Below are 15,859 nucleotides of genomic sequence, written 5' to 3'. Positions count from 1 at the left end.
TTTTGAAATAATTTTATACTTAAAGTTGCAGAAATAGTAGAGTTTGCATAAACCTTTCACACGGCTTCCCCTAATGTTAAAACTTATGTAACCGTATGATACAGTTGTCAAGACCAAGAATTTAACATTGGTGAAATACTATTAAACTACAGACCTTGTTTGAATTTTATGTTTCCCTCCAAATACCCTTTTTCTGTTTGAGGATTCAATTCAGGACCCACATTTCATTGAGTTATCCTGTTTTTTTAGCCACCTCCAATCTGTTTCAGTTGAACACAGACTTTTCCTCATCTTTTATGACCTTTATACTTTGATGAGTGTTGGTCAGTTGTGTTGTAGACTGTTTCTTAATTTGAGCTTCTCTGGTGTTTTCTCATGGTTAGATTGATGCTCTGCATTTTTGACTCCCCGCAGAAGTGATGTTGTATCCCCCTCAGTGCATCATATCGGGGGCACATAATGTGGATAGGTCTTAAAACTGGTCATAGTAATCTTGATCCTTCTTTACTGTGATTATCTGCCAGGTGTCCCCACTGTAGAGTTACTGTTTTTCTCTTTATAATTGACAGATATCTTGGAGGAGGTACTTTGAGACCATTTAAATATCCTCTCTCTCAAAATTTTGCCCACTAACTTTAGCATGTATTGGTGGGGACCTTGCCTGTAATGGTTATTACCATGTTGTTTACCTAATTGTGATTTTGTCTTTTCCTCATTCCTTCTATATTGATGTTCCTTGTAGCTGTCCCATTTCTTCCATTTATTTGTTGTTGTTACTGTTTCATTTTGTATCTGTGGATGTGGGTTATAATCCAGTACTGTTGTTGCTTACATTCTTGCTCAGATCAATCCATCTTTGGCCATTAGGAGCTCTTTCAGTCTGGGTCTTATGTCCTTTTGACATCCTCTGATCCTTTTTTGAACACTTTAGCTTCTGACATTATGATTTTCTAGAGTCATCTTATATTTTTCCCTGACCCAGCTCTGGGCTCAACTGCTTCTCAGAGAACTCTGGTTCTTTTTTTTTTGGATAATGGCATTTAGAAACTAAATTCTGGGTGCTAGGTGTGTTGGGTGTCGTTGCTTTTCAGTGACCTCAGCAAACAAGCTAGGAAATACATGTATGTCTATTAACCCACACATGCAGACAACATCTATAGTAATTTCTTTATATTGGTGGGGCCCAGGCATCTGTATATTAAAAGAGATTGAGTGAAAGAGAGAAAGTGATTGTATAGTTAAGATGTATCTAGATTAGCAGCTCTCAAATGTTCTGGCCGTGGGATCCCTTTATACTCTTAAAAAATACTGAGGACGACTCAGAGCTTTTGCTTATGTTGGTTATATGTATCAGTATTTACCATATTCAAAATTAAAGCTGAGAAATTTAAAGTTTTACATATTAATTTGTCACAATAAAACTCACTACATGTTAGCATGTAACATTTGTAAATAAAAAATAACTGTTTTCCAAAACAAAAAATTTAGTGAGAAGAGGGAAGTTGTTTTACTTTTTTTTGATATCTCTTCATTATCTGGCTTAATATAACTGGATATAATGCATATCTGTGGTGACATATATTAAATCTGTGGTGATATCACATTTTAATTAGCCTCTGTAAAATGCCACTGTATACTTTTGAGGGAAAGAGAGTTTTAAAAAGCAGGTACTATTGTGAAAGTAGTTTTGATGTCATGAATGACCTGAAAGGGTATAAGGGACCTTCAGGAGTCCCCATGCTATGCTGGCTGTTTCTTGCAAGTTCTAAAACATCTCTTAATTACCCTGACCTTTTTCTCATTTTCAGTCTTTCCCTTTTTATTCTCCCGACTTTAAACATAAAGAGTTAAGAACCACTGATGTAGATTTACTGAAACTGTTACAAAATACAGGCACATATTACTGGAAGGATGGATCCAGAAGAACTGCTATGAAGAAAAGGAGAGAACTTAAATTAGGTGATTTTATGGAACTTGGAAGACTAGAATTTCCAAGTAGGATAGGGATGGTCAGCACTGTTTCAGGTAAGGTAACTTGATTTGATCAGTTCATCTAGTTAATCTTTAATTATATAAACTGTAAGATGCTGATACAGTAACCAGAGTTTACATTTATAGTGAGAAATGTAATAGGGAAATAGATCAGAATGTTTGTTTCCCCTGAACCTTTTCAAAAATCAAAGGATAGCTATGGACTTTCCACTGACAAATGTAGCTCCTTTCCAAATTTTGCATGCAGTCATGGATCAGGCAAACAGGAGGGATATAGTTCGTGATTCACAAAGGCCTATCCATCAGTGTACTGCTTCACCTCCCTGTCCTGTTCTGTGGCTTTGTGAGCTTGGAATTTGAAGTCTTTCTGTTGTCTGGTTACATCAAACTGTTCTTGCAGTTCTATCTTGGAAATATACATGCAAATTAAAGTTAAATCTTAAATTTCTCCTTTTCTGGACTCCATGAATACCCCCAAATCTTGCTGACATTCGTTAGGCAGTACGTTTACAGTGCAGTTAATTGTGTTATACCTTTCCTTTTACATTTAAACTTGTTATACTTTTAGTCACCTTGATTCAACTTGGGTGTTTCCTAGGCAATATTTTGGAACAGGTTCCTTCTAGTGATAGTTAAACACGTCTTTTTTTATATGGCTATGTATACTGTTTTACTCTCAGAACAACCATTTCTCTAAATTTGGGCACAGTTATTTTATCTCTGTATACTGACTACAGATTATTCTTTCAAAATGTTTGGCCAAAAGAAGGAATATAGTAGCTGGAAAAATTTTGGTCCACAAGAACTTATAGGAGAAATTTCAGTGTGCTTTTAAGAAGAGAAGAAGTAGCTAGTAGTGTCAGGGAGACTATAAAATAGATAGTGAAGCAGCAGAGCCATGGAAATGGGTGGGAATGGAATCAGGACTATAGGGGCAAACAAAGACCACCTTCCTTTTGCTCTACTGAGTTGGAAGATGAGTGAGAATACCACAATTTGAAATTGAAAATTGATAGGAACATGTGACTCCAGAAATGGAGAGGAGTCATGGTAAGGTCATATCCTTCTGCCAAGTACCTTAGGTCTTTTCTGTAAAGTGGATCATATAGAATTTTGAAAGCTGAGCTGGGGAGCTGATAATGAATAATACAGGCAACAGTCTGTTGCCAGTTCCTCACTGAGGAAATGATAAGGACATAGTTTTATATTAATTTATTTGTAGAAGAATACATTGGGAGATGATAATGCTCTAAGTCAGTGAGGTTGGTATGGTTAATTGGAGGGAAGTGGATGTCACTGGGTATGGGTGCAGGATGTTGAGAATGAAGAGAAGAAAGAGTCTAAAATGATTCCAAGGAGTCAGTCATCTTGTTTGGAAGGTGGGGAGAGGGGGTAGACCAAAATTTGCAACCGTAGTGAAATACTTATTCATCACATTGTGTCTGGCAACATTACTTCAGGGACAATTTATATTTGTTACATTGCTTATTATCATTATTGAGACTAGATGAAGTTAAGAAGAGTAGCAAATTTGCAAGAAAAAATTAAAAGGGGGGATATACGTGCTAAACTTGCAGCTGTCGTTGTCTGTTGTTTCATCCCCAAAGCCTAATGCAGTTATTTCACGTTGTCTTTATTTCTCCCTTTGAATTTCTACCCTTATTCTCTGTTCCGTTCAGTTAGAGTATGACACGTGCTGTCTGTATTAGGTTTTTTTTTTTTTTTTTGATAATGCATCAGAACTCTGCACGTACATTTTAAGCCCTTTGAAAAGGAAATCTGATATTTAGAATGTGCATAGTATCTAGAATGGCACTTTGCACATATTACAATCTTAGTAAATGTTTTTGTTATAGTATTTTAGCCTGACAGAGCAGGCACTTAATAGCCGTTGAATGAGAAAATGAATGACAGCTATTATAAGAAATACCAACAAAGAGTATCTTACTTTAAAATATCAAAACAGTATACATGTACATGAAATAGTTAAATATAAAAGTAAGACTTTATTTTGGGGTGAGAAATAAGTCTTGATAAAGCAAGTCATTCTGGAGTTGAGTTAATTATTAGAATCAAAGGAAGAATATTTTCAGTATAGGGAGGACTCTTTAAAGTCAGGAAAATAAAGAGGGAAAGTTTGAAAATGAGAAAAAGGGTAATTAAGAGATATTTTAGAACTTGCAAGAAAGAACTGGCATAGGGAGTGGCAAGAGGAGAGGAAGCATGACACTATAGGTCTCTACTTCCGTCTTAACTTGGGGAAGAAGTTAGATGAGTATAGAAGGGAGATATGAAAAGGAAATCATGTCTGACAGCTTCTGTAGTTTCAAAGTGGGAAGCCCAGAGGGAGATTGACTCAGTGGATGAGCAGGGGCCTTAGAGTTTTAGGAGAAATGTCTGAGTTCAGTCAAATCTGAAGAAAGAAGAGCAGGTAGGATGGTGGTGGATGGTGGTGGTGGTGGCATATCTGGACTGGTAATAAGAACAGCATTGAAATTCAGGCCTGCAAATAGGCATGAGGGTACTAATGGGACTAGGTGAAAATCACAGTATTAATATAATCACTTTCCATATATGTGGAAATAACAGGTTCAGATATATGTGTTAATCTTTTTTACTGTTTGCATATAAAGGCTCTTGTTTGGTTTGTGAATGGCAGTTAACAGCAGAACTTATTTATGAATTTATCTTACACTCTTCTTTACACTTGCTAAAAAGAGTTCCTCTTTTTTATTGCCACATGCTACATTTCCATGGTTTATTGGAATTTACACGCTGACAGAAATGTTTGTACTACTTTTTGGTACTCCTTCAAAATAGGGCAGAGAAATTCCACAGCTGCTTACATAGTCTGTTATCTCTTCTTGTCTCATACCCATTCCCAGTTATTGTTTTTCAGTAAATATCACTTCAGAGGTGATAAGAGGTCTGTATTCCCAAGTCTTGTAGGTGGTGATTTTACCATCCTATTTTGTATTCAAAATAATTGATACCAACGAAGCCAGAAGAGTCGTCACTGTACCCTTCTGTAACTTGGTAGAATTACTAGCTAAATAAATAATCATTTACATCATGTTTTTGTACCAGGGTTCTTGATTTGTGATTCTCACATGGCCTGCATTTCAGGAATTCATGAGAACTTCCACTTTTTATTTTGTCAGTCTGAAATTCCTGGCTTAGGTTGCATTTTTCTCGTGAACCTCTTCTACACAGCTGTTTTCCACCTTTACACTGTGAATCTGTAAGATGTTCATCATCTTTTACACCATGCTTTTTAGTGTGTTTCTTGAAAATGTAGCCATTAGCACGTTGTACTTAACTGAATTATTCTCAAGGATCTTTACTGTATTTTATAGCCTGAGTTGAAAGTTTCCTGTTTTAAGATTCTTGTTTTACTTCAAGGATAGATTGAAAATGTAGCAGTGAGGAGGGGATGACTGAACACCATCAAATCTGATGAGAACTGACGACAGTACTGTTAGTGATCTTAGAACCTTGGTTTTTCTTTTCTTTCTTTAAGGACAAGTAACTCTGAGAATTGAGATCTGAAAATTGAAGAACATTGTTGAAATCTTAATGTTTCTTCTAGTGTTTCTCTATTATGTAGTTAGCATCATGTCTTGTACAGTGTAGTGGCCTAAAAGTATACTTGCTTCTGTAAACACATATTTGGTGATGGTTTGTTGTAGAGCCCAGGAAAGTACTGGCTAAGATCTTGAGTCATATGACAAAACTGTTGAGCATGAAGATAATTAGATTTTCATTGTTAATTTGTCTTTCTTTTGACAAATTATCTTTTAGAATTTTGTGTGGTTTACTTGATATTTTATAAATACAGAGCCCATCTATAAGTCTAAATACCTCTTTTATTCCCCAGTATTATGTTGATTTTTGGACCTTAACCTTTTTTGTGTGCTTTTAACTTCAGTATCAGTTTCCTTAAATGTGGGAATGAAATTGATGTTACGATTTCCTGACTTCTGCTTGGTCTGATGATCATCTTTTCCCAGGACGTCTTTGATGTTTTTTCTCAGGTAGATTTTTAAAAAAAAATCTGTTTATCCCTCAATTTATGTACTCTCAATTCTTATTACCCACTGCCTATTAATGAATTCTATAGCACTGTATATAGTTAGCACACACACACATAGGTCATCATTCTGGAAGCACCTGTATGTGGGTTTAGCAAAGGATTAAACATAAAATCGCCTTTTGTCACAATGAACTTTTTATTTATGTCTAAAATTGGCTTTTCTTTTTTTAAACAGATAAGTGTAAAGCAGGAAATTACTTTTACTGATGTATCTGAGCAACTGATGAGAGACAAAAAACAAATCAGAGAGCCAGTAGACTTACAGAAAAAGAAGAAGCGGAAACAACGTTCTCCCGCAAAAGTAAGACAATATATTAAGGTGGTAATCACAACCTCTTAATTCCAACTGTTGGTTAATTCTATAGGCAAGAACCTGGCTGGACCCTAAGGCGGATGTAAAAGTCTTGTGTGGTTTAGTAGGAAGGGGTGCATGCCTGCATGGAGGTGGTGGGCCTTGCTTTCAATTTTTCTGCTTCTCTTTTACCATGTTCCTGACTTGTCTAAAAATAAACTTTTCTTTTTCCATATCTTTAACAGATGGCATGCATTGCCCTTTCTTCTCATTTGTATTAGTTTTCCTTATCTTTATATTAAGGTTTCAGGAAAATGTAATACCAGTTATTCATCAGGAAAAGATATAGGATCCCTGTTAATAGGATGTAAACTTCATGAGGGCAGGGACTTAATTTTGTTCACAGCTGTATCCTAAGAGCCTGGAATAGGAGACATAATAGATCCTCAATAAATATTTTATGGGTTAATGAATGGGTTAGTAAATAAACAAGTAACCCAGCCTGAGTGCAGTGGCATGATCATGGCTCACTGCAGCCTCAGTCTCCCAGTCTCAAGGGATCCTCCTGCCTCAGCCTCCTGAGTAGCTGGGACCACAGGCATGTGCCAGCATGCCTGGCTAATTTTTGAATTTCTTACAGAAATGGGGTCTTGCTATGTTGGCCAGGCTAGTCTCAAAGTCCTGGTCTCAAGCCGTCGTCCCACTTCAACCTCCCAAAGTATTGGGATTACAGGCCTGAGCCACCACTCCTGGCCTGTTTTTTTCTCTTTAGTATAGTGATAGCTGAATGTATGCAGCATTTTTGGTATTCCTAGAAATTCTCTGAACTCTCTGCAGCATATTTGCATTTTTATAGTTAAGTCTAATTTTTTTCTTCCCTCATGTGGTGAGAAAGTCCTTTTTAAAAAGATCATACTGTAATATGATTTTTTTGATGGCTTTTTAAAAATTTGTGGTGGTTTGAAATCATAATCATCATTATTATTTATATTTTTGTATACTTTTGGACTTATTAGTGTGTTGGAGCCAGCTTGAGCTGGCTTGCAAGATTTCATTTGCAAACTAGTTGCCAAAACCATTGGTAGCTTATAATTAGCTGTGGTGTGAATATTTACACCCCGGAAATCAGCAAATGTTTCTGTAGCCCCTGATTCCTTAGTTGGTGGTTAAATATTTGCCAGCATACCACTATTTTGGGGATATATAAATATGCCTACAATAGCAAATTTTGAAAAACATAGAGACTAAAATAACCCATAGTTACATTTCCTAGAGATAACTACTTGGATTTTCTGCCGTATTCCCTCTCTATCTTTTTTCAAATTTGTGCAGATAGATATGGAGGTATAATATGGAATAAATTAGCTGATTTTTAACACTTGAAATGTAAGCAATTTTTGTGCTTAAAGTTTTTAATGTTTTTTGTAATCATTTTATTAGCTACATAATCTATTTTTTGATCATGTTATATTTAATGATTGCTTTATTGGACATTATTATGTTGTTTGAAAGTTGTAGTCCTTTTTGTGTTTTAAATCATGCTGCACTTAAAATGTTTGAGTATGTATCTTTGTGCACTGTTGATCAAAGGGTGTGAACTTTTAGAAAGATTTCTTGATAATGTTACTCTTTTCAGAAATGTTATACCAGTTACATTTCTACCTGCAGTGGACCTGAGGTGTATCTGTCTGCATTCTCACTGGTCTTGAGTATCTGACTTTGCTTAAGATGGGAGCCTCATTATAGTTTAAATTTGAATTTCTTTAGTTTCTGGTCACACTAAACTTCTAAAATTTTTGTTGGCATTTTATATTTCATGTTTTGTAAAATTCTCCCTTCTTTTTTTCTTCCCTCTCCGTCCACTTCTTTTCTTGGGGCTTTAATGTTTTTCTCAGTAATTTATGTCATTTTTGGGGGTTCTTTACATTAATGAACAAATCAAGTTCTTCCAATATAGAATAATACCAGGTTTTATGTAAAAAATCATTTCTAAAATCATTTGTGATAGTGATTGATTGTTACTTTGGATTCATTGCTGATCTATGGGGTATCTATTTCAAGTGTACTCTCTTCTTGAAATTCTGACTAAAACCCAGATTATCTTCTCATTGGGTGTTGGACCCTGTATTTGGTGATATGTTCTAGGTATTTGTAAATATAGATTAGGTATTTACAGGCTTTAAGCTGTTTTGCTCATCTAATTTGCGATAAACTCATTTATAATGTATCATTTTAGAATATTTCTAAAGGTATTATTTAAGTATTTATATACCTCTGTAGTGGCCAGATGACAGAGTTGTCCTATTCTAAGTATAGTGTGTATAAGAGAATGTTTTAGGGTAGCCCTTTAGAGAAATTCTTAGGAAGATGAAGTGACTAGAAACAATATACAGCAGACAGAGGTGTAAGAATAACAAACAGGCCAGGTACAGTGGCTCACACTTGTAATCCTAGCACTTTGGGAGGCTGAGACGGAAGAATTGCTTGACCCCAGGAGTTCAAGACCATCCTGGGCAACATTGTGGAACTCTGTCTCTGGTTTTGTTTTGTTTCTTTTTTTTAAATAAAGAACGAACAATTATTTTTCAATTGTCCTGGCATGTTACATGTAATGGGATAGGGAATAGTTGTGGACTGTTTTTAACCACTGGTCTGCCATCTCCAGATGAATGGGTTTTTTGTGTCTGGAGTCTTAGAACTTTAAGATATAACCAGTGAGTAATTTTACATTTTCTCAGGAGTGTATATAAAAATTTATGCTTCAGAACTTCCATTAAAGTAATTCATTCTGCTCTTTGGTATGAAGAGAAAGAGAAACTTACCCATGTTTGTAAATCAGTAAGTGTTACTTGTTTTAAATTCCTTAAAAACAATTTTAAGTTCCTCAAAGAATTATGATTTATTATGCCTAGAGGACTCCACTCTTCCCCAGCACCTTTTCCAAATCTTAAAATCTTGCCATTGTGAATATTTTGAGTTTGTGTCACCATTGTGTAGTATTAGATTGGGGATCTGCACAAGAAGTATAACTAATGTGATAGAGTTTTAGTAAAAACATCAGAGCTTATAAACATCCATGTAACTATGGCTCCCTTAAAGTACTGTGTTGTTATGCCATCTTTAGCTGCCATGGATTTTAAGCAATAATTGCCTTCTGAACTTTTCTCATATGGCAAAGCTGAGTCTTTTTTTTTTTTTTTTTGGAAAACTTAAGTGCAATGGGAAAGCCTGATCATCTTAAGGTAGGTTTTGACACTTGAAATTTGCCTAAATACACTTGGCAGCATGCCTGATGAAGAGGGTAACTGAGCTGGGGAACATCATCTAGGTCAAGCTATTTGCATCTGTTGTGGGATTAGCTGTTTTAAGAAAGTAAGTTTTCTACATAATAGAAGCTTACACCTTTTAAATATCAAATTTCATTTTATTTTCACCATTTTTTTGGGAAATCTTTAACGTGTTTTCCTTTTAAATATAGTGTATTTGAACATAATTTAGCTTTTAATGTCTTGAAGCTGACATAAACATTTTTTAAAGTCATGTATTGCAGTTGAAGCCCTCTAGGAGAACAGAGATTTTAGGGCTCTCCCCCGCCCACCTGACCCTGAAAATCCTCACTGCTAGACTTTAAGTGTTATACTGCTTATAATCACTTCACTTTTCATTCCTTGGTGACATGCTATTCATTTTTACATTGCTGTATATCTGGGTGGCCACTTAACATCACTTTCCTTTGCCCCTTTGAGTCTGTTTTTGGTGACTGTTACACTCTTAAGCTTGAAAACTTCAAATCTTGACACTAGAAGTTTCTGAATAAATGAGGTATTACTACTGGACTTTGGTATTCACTTGTTATGTGAATTAGAAGGTAACAGTTTCCATCTCAGAAGGGTTTTAGGAAGATCGTTGGGTTAACATTAATGAATTCTAAGAATTTTTTTCAGTAAAATATAACAATATTATCTAAATCCCATGTTGTATATATTATATAGGTCTTATATATTATATAGGTCTTTTCCAACTCCTTAGTAACTGAATGAGAGGATATTTTTAATTACATCTCTTTATTCTGAAATGTATCTCTCTTTTCATTTATTCAACAAATAATTTGAGTGCCTGTTATGTGCCAGGATCTCTCATCAGGTACTGAAGAAAGGAACTGGGTTGTTTGTTGTAACACTTTAGGTGATCTGAATAAAAATTGATTATTCAAAGTTATGCTGAACTGAGGAAGAGCACTTTTCACACATCAAATAGATTATAAATTATATAGAGAATCCTTTCCCAGCAATTTATTATATATTGTTGGTGGCCAGAAAAGATTTTAGATTTTGGTATTAAAAAGATTTAAGATTGGATTATGTAATATAAGGAAAATTTAATGAAAAGAAACAGAGAAGTAGATATACCAGACATTTGTCATGCTTTCTTCTACATGTTACCTTGATTTAGGAAGAAGTACCTTTAAAGATGAACTGATTATAAGACTGAGGATGCAAACAGGAAGTATGGAATAGTAAGAAAATGAAGGACGAAGATTGGCAAAATAATAGAGTTTTATTTATCTAATTTTCCCAGGAAATTATGTGTCTTGGATAAATTGTTTTTCCATAGAACTGAACCCTAACTTTGAAAAAAAAATCTGATGTAAATCTTTCTTTAGAAAATATCACCTACTTCTTTGCCTAATATTCAGGGAACAGGGAAGAAACAGCCTTTTTCTAAAACCCAGGGTCATTTTGCTGAACATAGTTGTTGTGCCATGCTTATGATACAGTGAATTTCTTGTTCTGGTGCTGTCAAAAGCTTACCATTTAGAAATGAAATTTGGTGATGAGAAAAATCTAGTACTGAGAAACAATAAAAAATCTTGATGAAGAAAAGAAAGTGACAATGTTAGAGTAGGTTATTAACGATGACCAGGACAGTCAAGTTGCCATGATGGGTATTACTCAGGGTGACTTTGTTATTTGTGTATCTTTGGACTTGCACTATTTTCCATTTCTCATTGGATTAAAAGAGTAAAGAGAATTGTCACAGCTGTCATTCTCCATCCCCAGTTGCAGTAGAACGTCTCATAATAGGTGAGAAATGTAAACTCTCTTATCTGAGTTGTCTTTTGAGTTTTGGTGGCTTCGAAGTTGATTTTGATTGATTCAGGAATATATGATAAAAACCTATAGTGTTTAGTTTAAATATGCTTTAATAATTTTAGTAGTACACGTTTGAATGTGAAAAATCATGTCTGCCTTTTAAGAAAACAGAACTTTTTCTCAGTGAGGGGTGTCAGGTTTCATTTATTCAGTGGCAGTGATCCTTATGGAATGAAAAATCTCTGAATTTGAATAGGCAGACCTTAGGGCTTTGCCTGATGAAAATGGGTATATTATTTAAGATAACCTTTACCATATGTGTATATTTAGGTAGCTGGCTGGTAATAGATTTGTCTTAAAACAGAAAATATGTCACAATGGATATGAGATTAAGCAGATTAACTGAGAAATTCCATTTGATACTCAATTTTTTTCTATAAAATCTTGCTTTAAATTTACTGAACAGATAAGAAAAAAAAATCTAGTGTGTTGAGAATTAGAGTATTACTGATTTCTCCACTTGCTAAAGCCTGATTGCTTGGTCTGTGTAATATACCATATTTCTCCTGAAGTAGCAATGACAAGGGGCAAGATAAAGCATCTGAAGATGTCTAGCAGGCATCTTAGAATTTAAAATTTTAAACATAAAATTCTTCAATTGTAATGGTGTTCATATGTTGGGGAAAAAAGAAAAGCAAAAATGTTTTATGGAACCAGTTGCAGGTAAGACTGCTAATCTCTAAGGCAAACACACTCAGCTGGTAGATCACATTCTACTAAAAGATCTTGAAAAGGTGTGAGCAAGAAAAGAAGGCAAGTCTATACCGGGAAAGAAAATTTTGCCTGCATTAATGTGCTATTTGTGTTCTGCTAAGGGATTTTATTCTTTGCCTACCCGCTTCTCTCACTACTCAGTTACCTGAAGACTAAAAAGTTGAAAAGTAAAGTATTGCTTTTAGCAACAAATTTAAAAAACAATAAAGTGGTAAGCTAGGAGGAGTAATTGTTATGGACAGCAGGCAGCCAGGTCCTTTGACAGGTATAGAGTCTCCACTATGCTCCAGATACCATTTTGAACACTGAGATTATAAGGGTGAATAAAAATCAGTTGGATATATTTAAAACAGGTTACAAATTGGAAGGGCCATTGATGCTCGTCTGAGTCAAGATGAGTTTACTGTATGTCCTTTAAACAAAGATGTTTGTTACTCTGGCCTAAAGAAAGTAAGGAAAATATAAAATGTCCAAGAATTTGGTGTTTCAGTCTTTGAACTTAAAAAAAGCTGGATTTTCCTGTGTGTTTATCCACAAGGCAGTGGTAGCTGTTTCATCCACAAAATTCACCTTGAATTAAGGCTTGAATCTACAATGAAAGGCAGCAGTACCTCCAGTGCCAGAAAACAATGACCTAGAACTCCTTAACTCTTCATAAAAGGGCTTTGTACAGTCAAGGATTACATCCGTTTCACATTAAGCAACTTGGGCCAGATTTGTTCTTTGCAAAGGAAAGATTTGCAACTTTCCTTGCAGTTGCTATGCCACAGAAAGCTATTGAAGTGCCATGTTTTTTGGCAGTTGGATTTTCTTATTTGTTATCAACATACATGAAAAAAAATACCTGGTGCTGTCTTGTTTTTAGTTCCATTTTATATAAGTATTTAACATCTTTTTGTTTGTTTTATGTTGAAAATATTGAGTCATGTTTTAAAAGATTTTGTGTGTTTTCCTTTTGCACAGTGTTAACTTGCTTATTATTATGTGACTTGGAGGGGTTGAAAAAATTTAAAACTGACTGGCCCAGAGATGAAGCTTTCCACTTTCTTTGACTCTCCTCAGGAAGCTGTGACACCCACTTGCATTCTCCTGCCAAATGTTTCCCTTCCATGACTTTGGTGCATAGACTTTGAAGCATTGTTGACCACATTGGCTGTTTGCCCAGAATCCGAATGCCCTGTATGATTTGCATAATAATTACCACTGATCTGCATATAGTATAGGCTGAACTGTCTTCTTGAATTTAAAGTAAAAATGTTTTAAGGATTAAAGCCTTTTTCCCTTACCTACTGCCCTTTTCTAGGTTTGAGAAGGGGTCATAGCTGTGTGTTTGCAGGCCCTAATCAGTTTCCACAGTTCTTTGTATTTATTTCCCAGATTTCTCTACCTATGTTGGACAGTTTCTTAGCTCCCATTCTGTATGCCCATACCTACAGCATTGTTTCCCTCTCACTGGCCATACCCCTCCTGATCAGATCTTCTAGTTTTCTTTGCTGCTTCAGCATAATATTCTGCCTTTTTTTTTTTTTTTTTTGCTTTCGTCAGTAATGAAAAAGGAATCATTATTTTCACTCTTCCACATGTCTGATGAAAGGCAATTTTTTTTTTTTTTTTTTTTTTTTGAGACAGTTTTTGCTGTATTGCCCAGGCTGGAGTGCAGTGGCATGATGATGGCTCACTGCAGCCTTGACCTCCTGGCCCAAATGATCCTCCCATCCTCAGCCTCCCAAGTAGCTGGGAGTGCAGGTGTGTTCCACCACACCTGGCTAATTTTTGTATTTTTGTGGAGATGGGGTTTCCTCATTTTGCCCAGGCTGGTCTCGAACTCCTGAACTGAAGTGAGCCACCCACCTCAGCCACCCAAAGTGCTGGGATTACAGGCTTGAGCCACCATGCCTGGCCAAAAGGCAGCTTAATGTTGCACATTGAACAAGTTGTTGATAAATTGGAATACATGCAGCCTAAGGTGAGTTTCTCTCTGGTGCCATCCAGACCAGGCTCACAATACTGTTAATCTCAATAAGCCCAGAAAGACAAGGTTGCTTTCTTTGTCTCTTGTCTTCCTTCTTTTTACCCACTTCTATTTAAAAAAAAACTGAATGTATAAGTACTGAATAATTTTCTTATTCAGTACTTATGCCCCAGATGGACCCCATACCCACTTCTAATTTATTTATTTGACAAATATTCTTAGGAATATGTTTAACAATAATTTAGTAGTTCTAGAATAACCTTAGTGATCCTAGACTGAAACAGACCATAAATTCTACCATATTATAACTTGAAAACTTAGTGTTTTTTTTTTTTTTTAGTAATAGGTAGCCACTTACATTGTTCAAAAAAATGTGTTAAGTGGACAGTGTAAAACTTCCCTCCCATTTTATCTCTTGTCTGCCCAGTTCTCCAGCCATCACAATCAAGGTTATACACTTCTACATATATATCCTTCTCAAGTAGTTTTTATGCCTATGCAAATATATATTCCTATATGTACCTTTTATATACAAAAGTTAGCAAAATTATACACTGGGTTCTAAAGTTTGCCTTTTTTTTTTTTTTAACTTAACAAATCCTGACATGCTTTTCATATAAGTATATAGAGAGCTTTGTCATTTTATTTCACAACCACATAATATTAAATTGTATTCATTTTCCATGATTTATTTAATTAACCCCATACCAACTGATATTAGATCATGGCTAAAGGCTTTTTTCCTGCATATATGAGAATTTGAAATTGACAATATACCTGTGCTCACCCTTACTGAACACTTAGGAACTCCATCACGCATCAGCATTACAGAGAAGGCTGTGATGAGATCTTACTTAACCAGCTTCCAAGGTTTTATTAGTGATTTTTGCTCATTCTGAGTCACATTGTACTTTCCTACAGTTAATGATAATATTATTCTAATAGTCTTTTCAAGATTATTTAAAAACAAAATATTTCATAATCTGTGGTGACCGTTGTTTGCATTATATTTTTTTAAATTACTATTTAATTACGTTTTTAAAACTTATTTCTTTTGTTTTTGCCTTTTTTTTTTTTTTTTGAACTAGATCCTTACAATAAATGAGGATGGATCACTTGGTTTGAAAACCCCTAAATCTCACGTTTGTGAGCACTGCAATGCTGCCTTTAGAACGAACTATCACTTACAGAGACATGTCTTCATTCATACAGGTATTTCTTTAATTAAAATGGGCTTGTGGCCATTAAAGTTATTATCTTTGTTATTTTCATCTTCGTGTAACCGTCGTTCATTCCTAAGACCATAGCTAATCTGGCATTCCAAATCAGAGATTTTGTAGGCCAGAATGTCAGAAGGAATCCAGGAAAAACTCTTAAGTGAGAAAACAATTAGCATGGATGTGTAAAATTAATTAAATAGTCTTAATTGGAAACCTGTTTGGCTTAATGTGCTCCATTTAGCTAGAGAAACGATTAAAGAATGTATTATTAAAAGCCTGTTTATCAGCGTTCATTTTTTTTGTGTGCAAAATGTCCAGGCAGAGTTTAAAACATGGATTTGGAAATCAAATATAAATAAATGATAGCTAAGATAATGAAATTGTAGAGGACAGTATTAAAGATGACAGACCTTTGGGTAAACA

The 15,859-nt window shown here is 35.1% G+C and overlaps 1 protein-coding gene across 9 annotated transcripts in view; it reads left to right on the top strand.

Moving 5' to 3' along the window:
- The window catches only part of ZNF148 (zinc finger protein 148), a 155,761-nt gene that overhangs the window by 86,902 nt on the left and 53,000 nt on the right, over positions 1 to 15,859 (top strand). For all 9 annotated transcript variants that reach the window (XM_054479706.1, XM_054479707.2, XM_054479708.2 and 6 more), the window contains 2 exons: positions 6,261 to 6,386; positions 15,305 to 15,428. In XM_054479706.1, the coding sequence (XP_054335681.1) occupies positions 6,261 to 6,386; positions 15,305 to 15,428 (250 nt within the window). The remainder of the gene's footprint in view (positions 1 to 6,260; positions 6,387 to 15,304; positions 15,429 to 15,859) is intronic.

The sequence above is a fragment of the Pongo pygmaeus genome, chromosome 2 (genome assembly GCF_028885625.2).
Source record: "Pongo pygmaeus isolate AG05252 chromosome 2, NHGRI_mPonPyg2-v2.0_pri, whole genome shotgun sequence".
NCBI lineage: Eukaryota > Metazoa > Chordata > Mammalia > Primates > Hominidae > Pongo > Pongo pygmaeus.
Note: the sequence above shows the minus strand (reverse complement) of the source record. Positions and strands in the feature narration are given on the sequence as shown.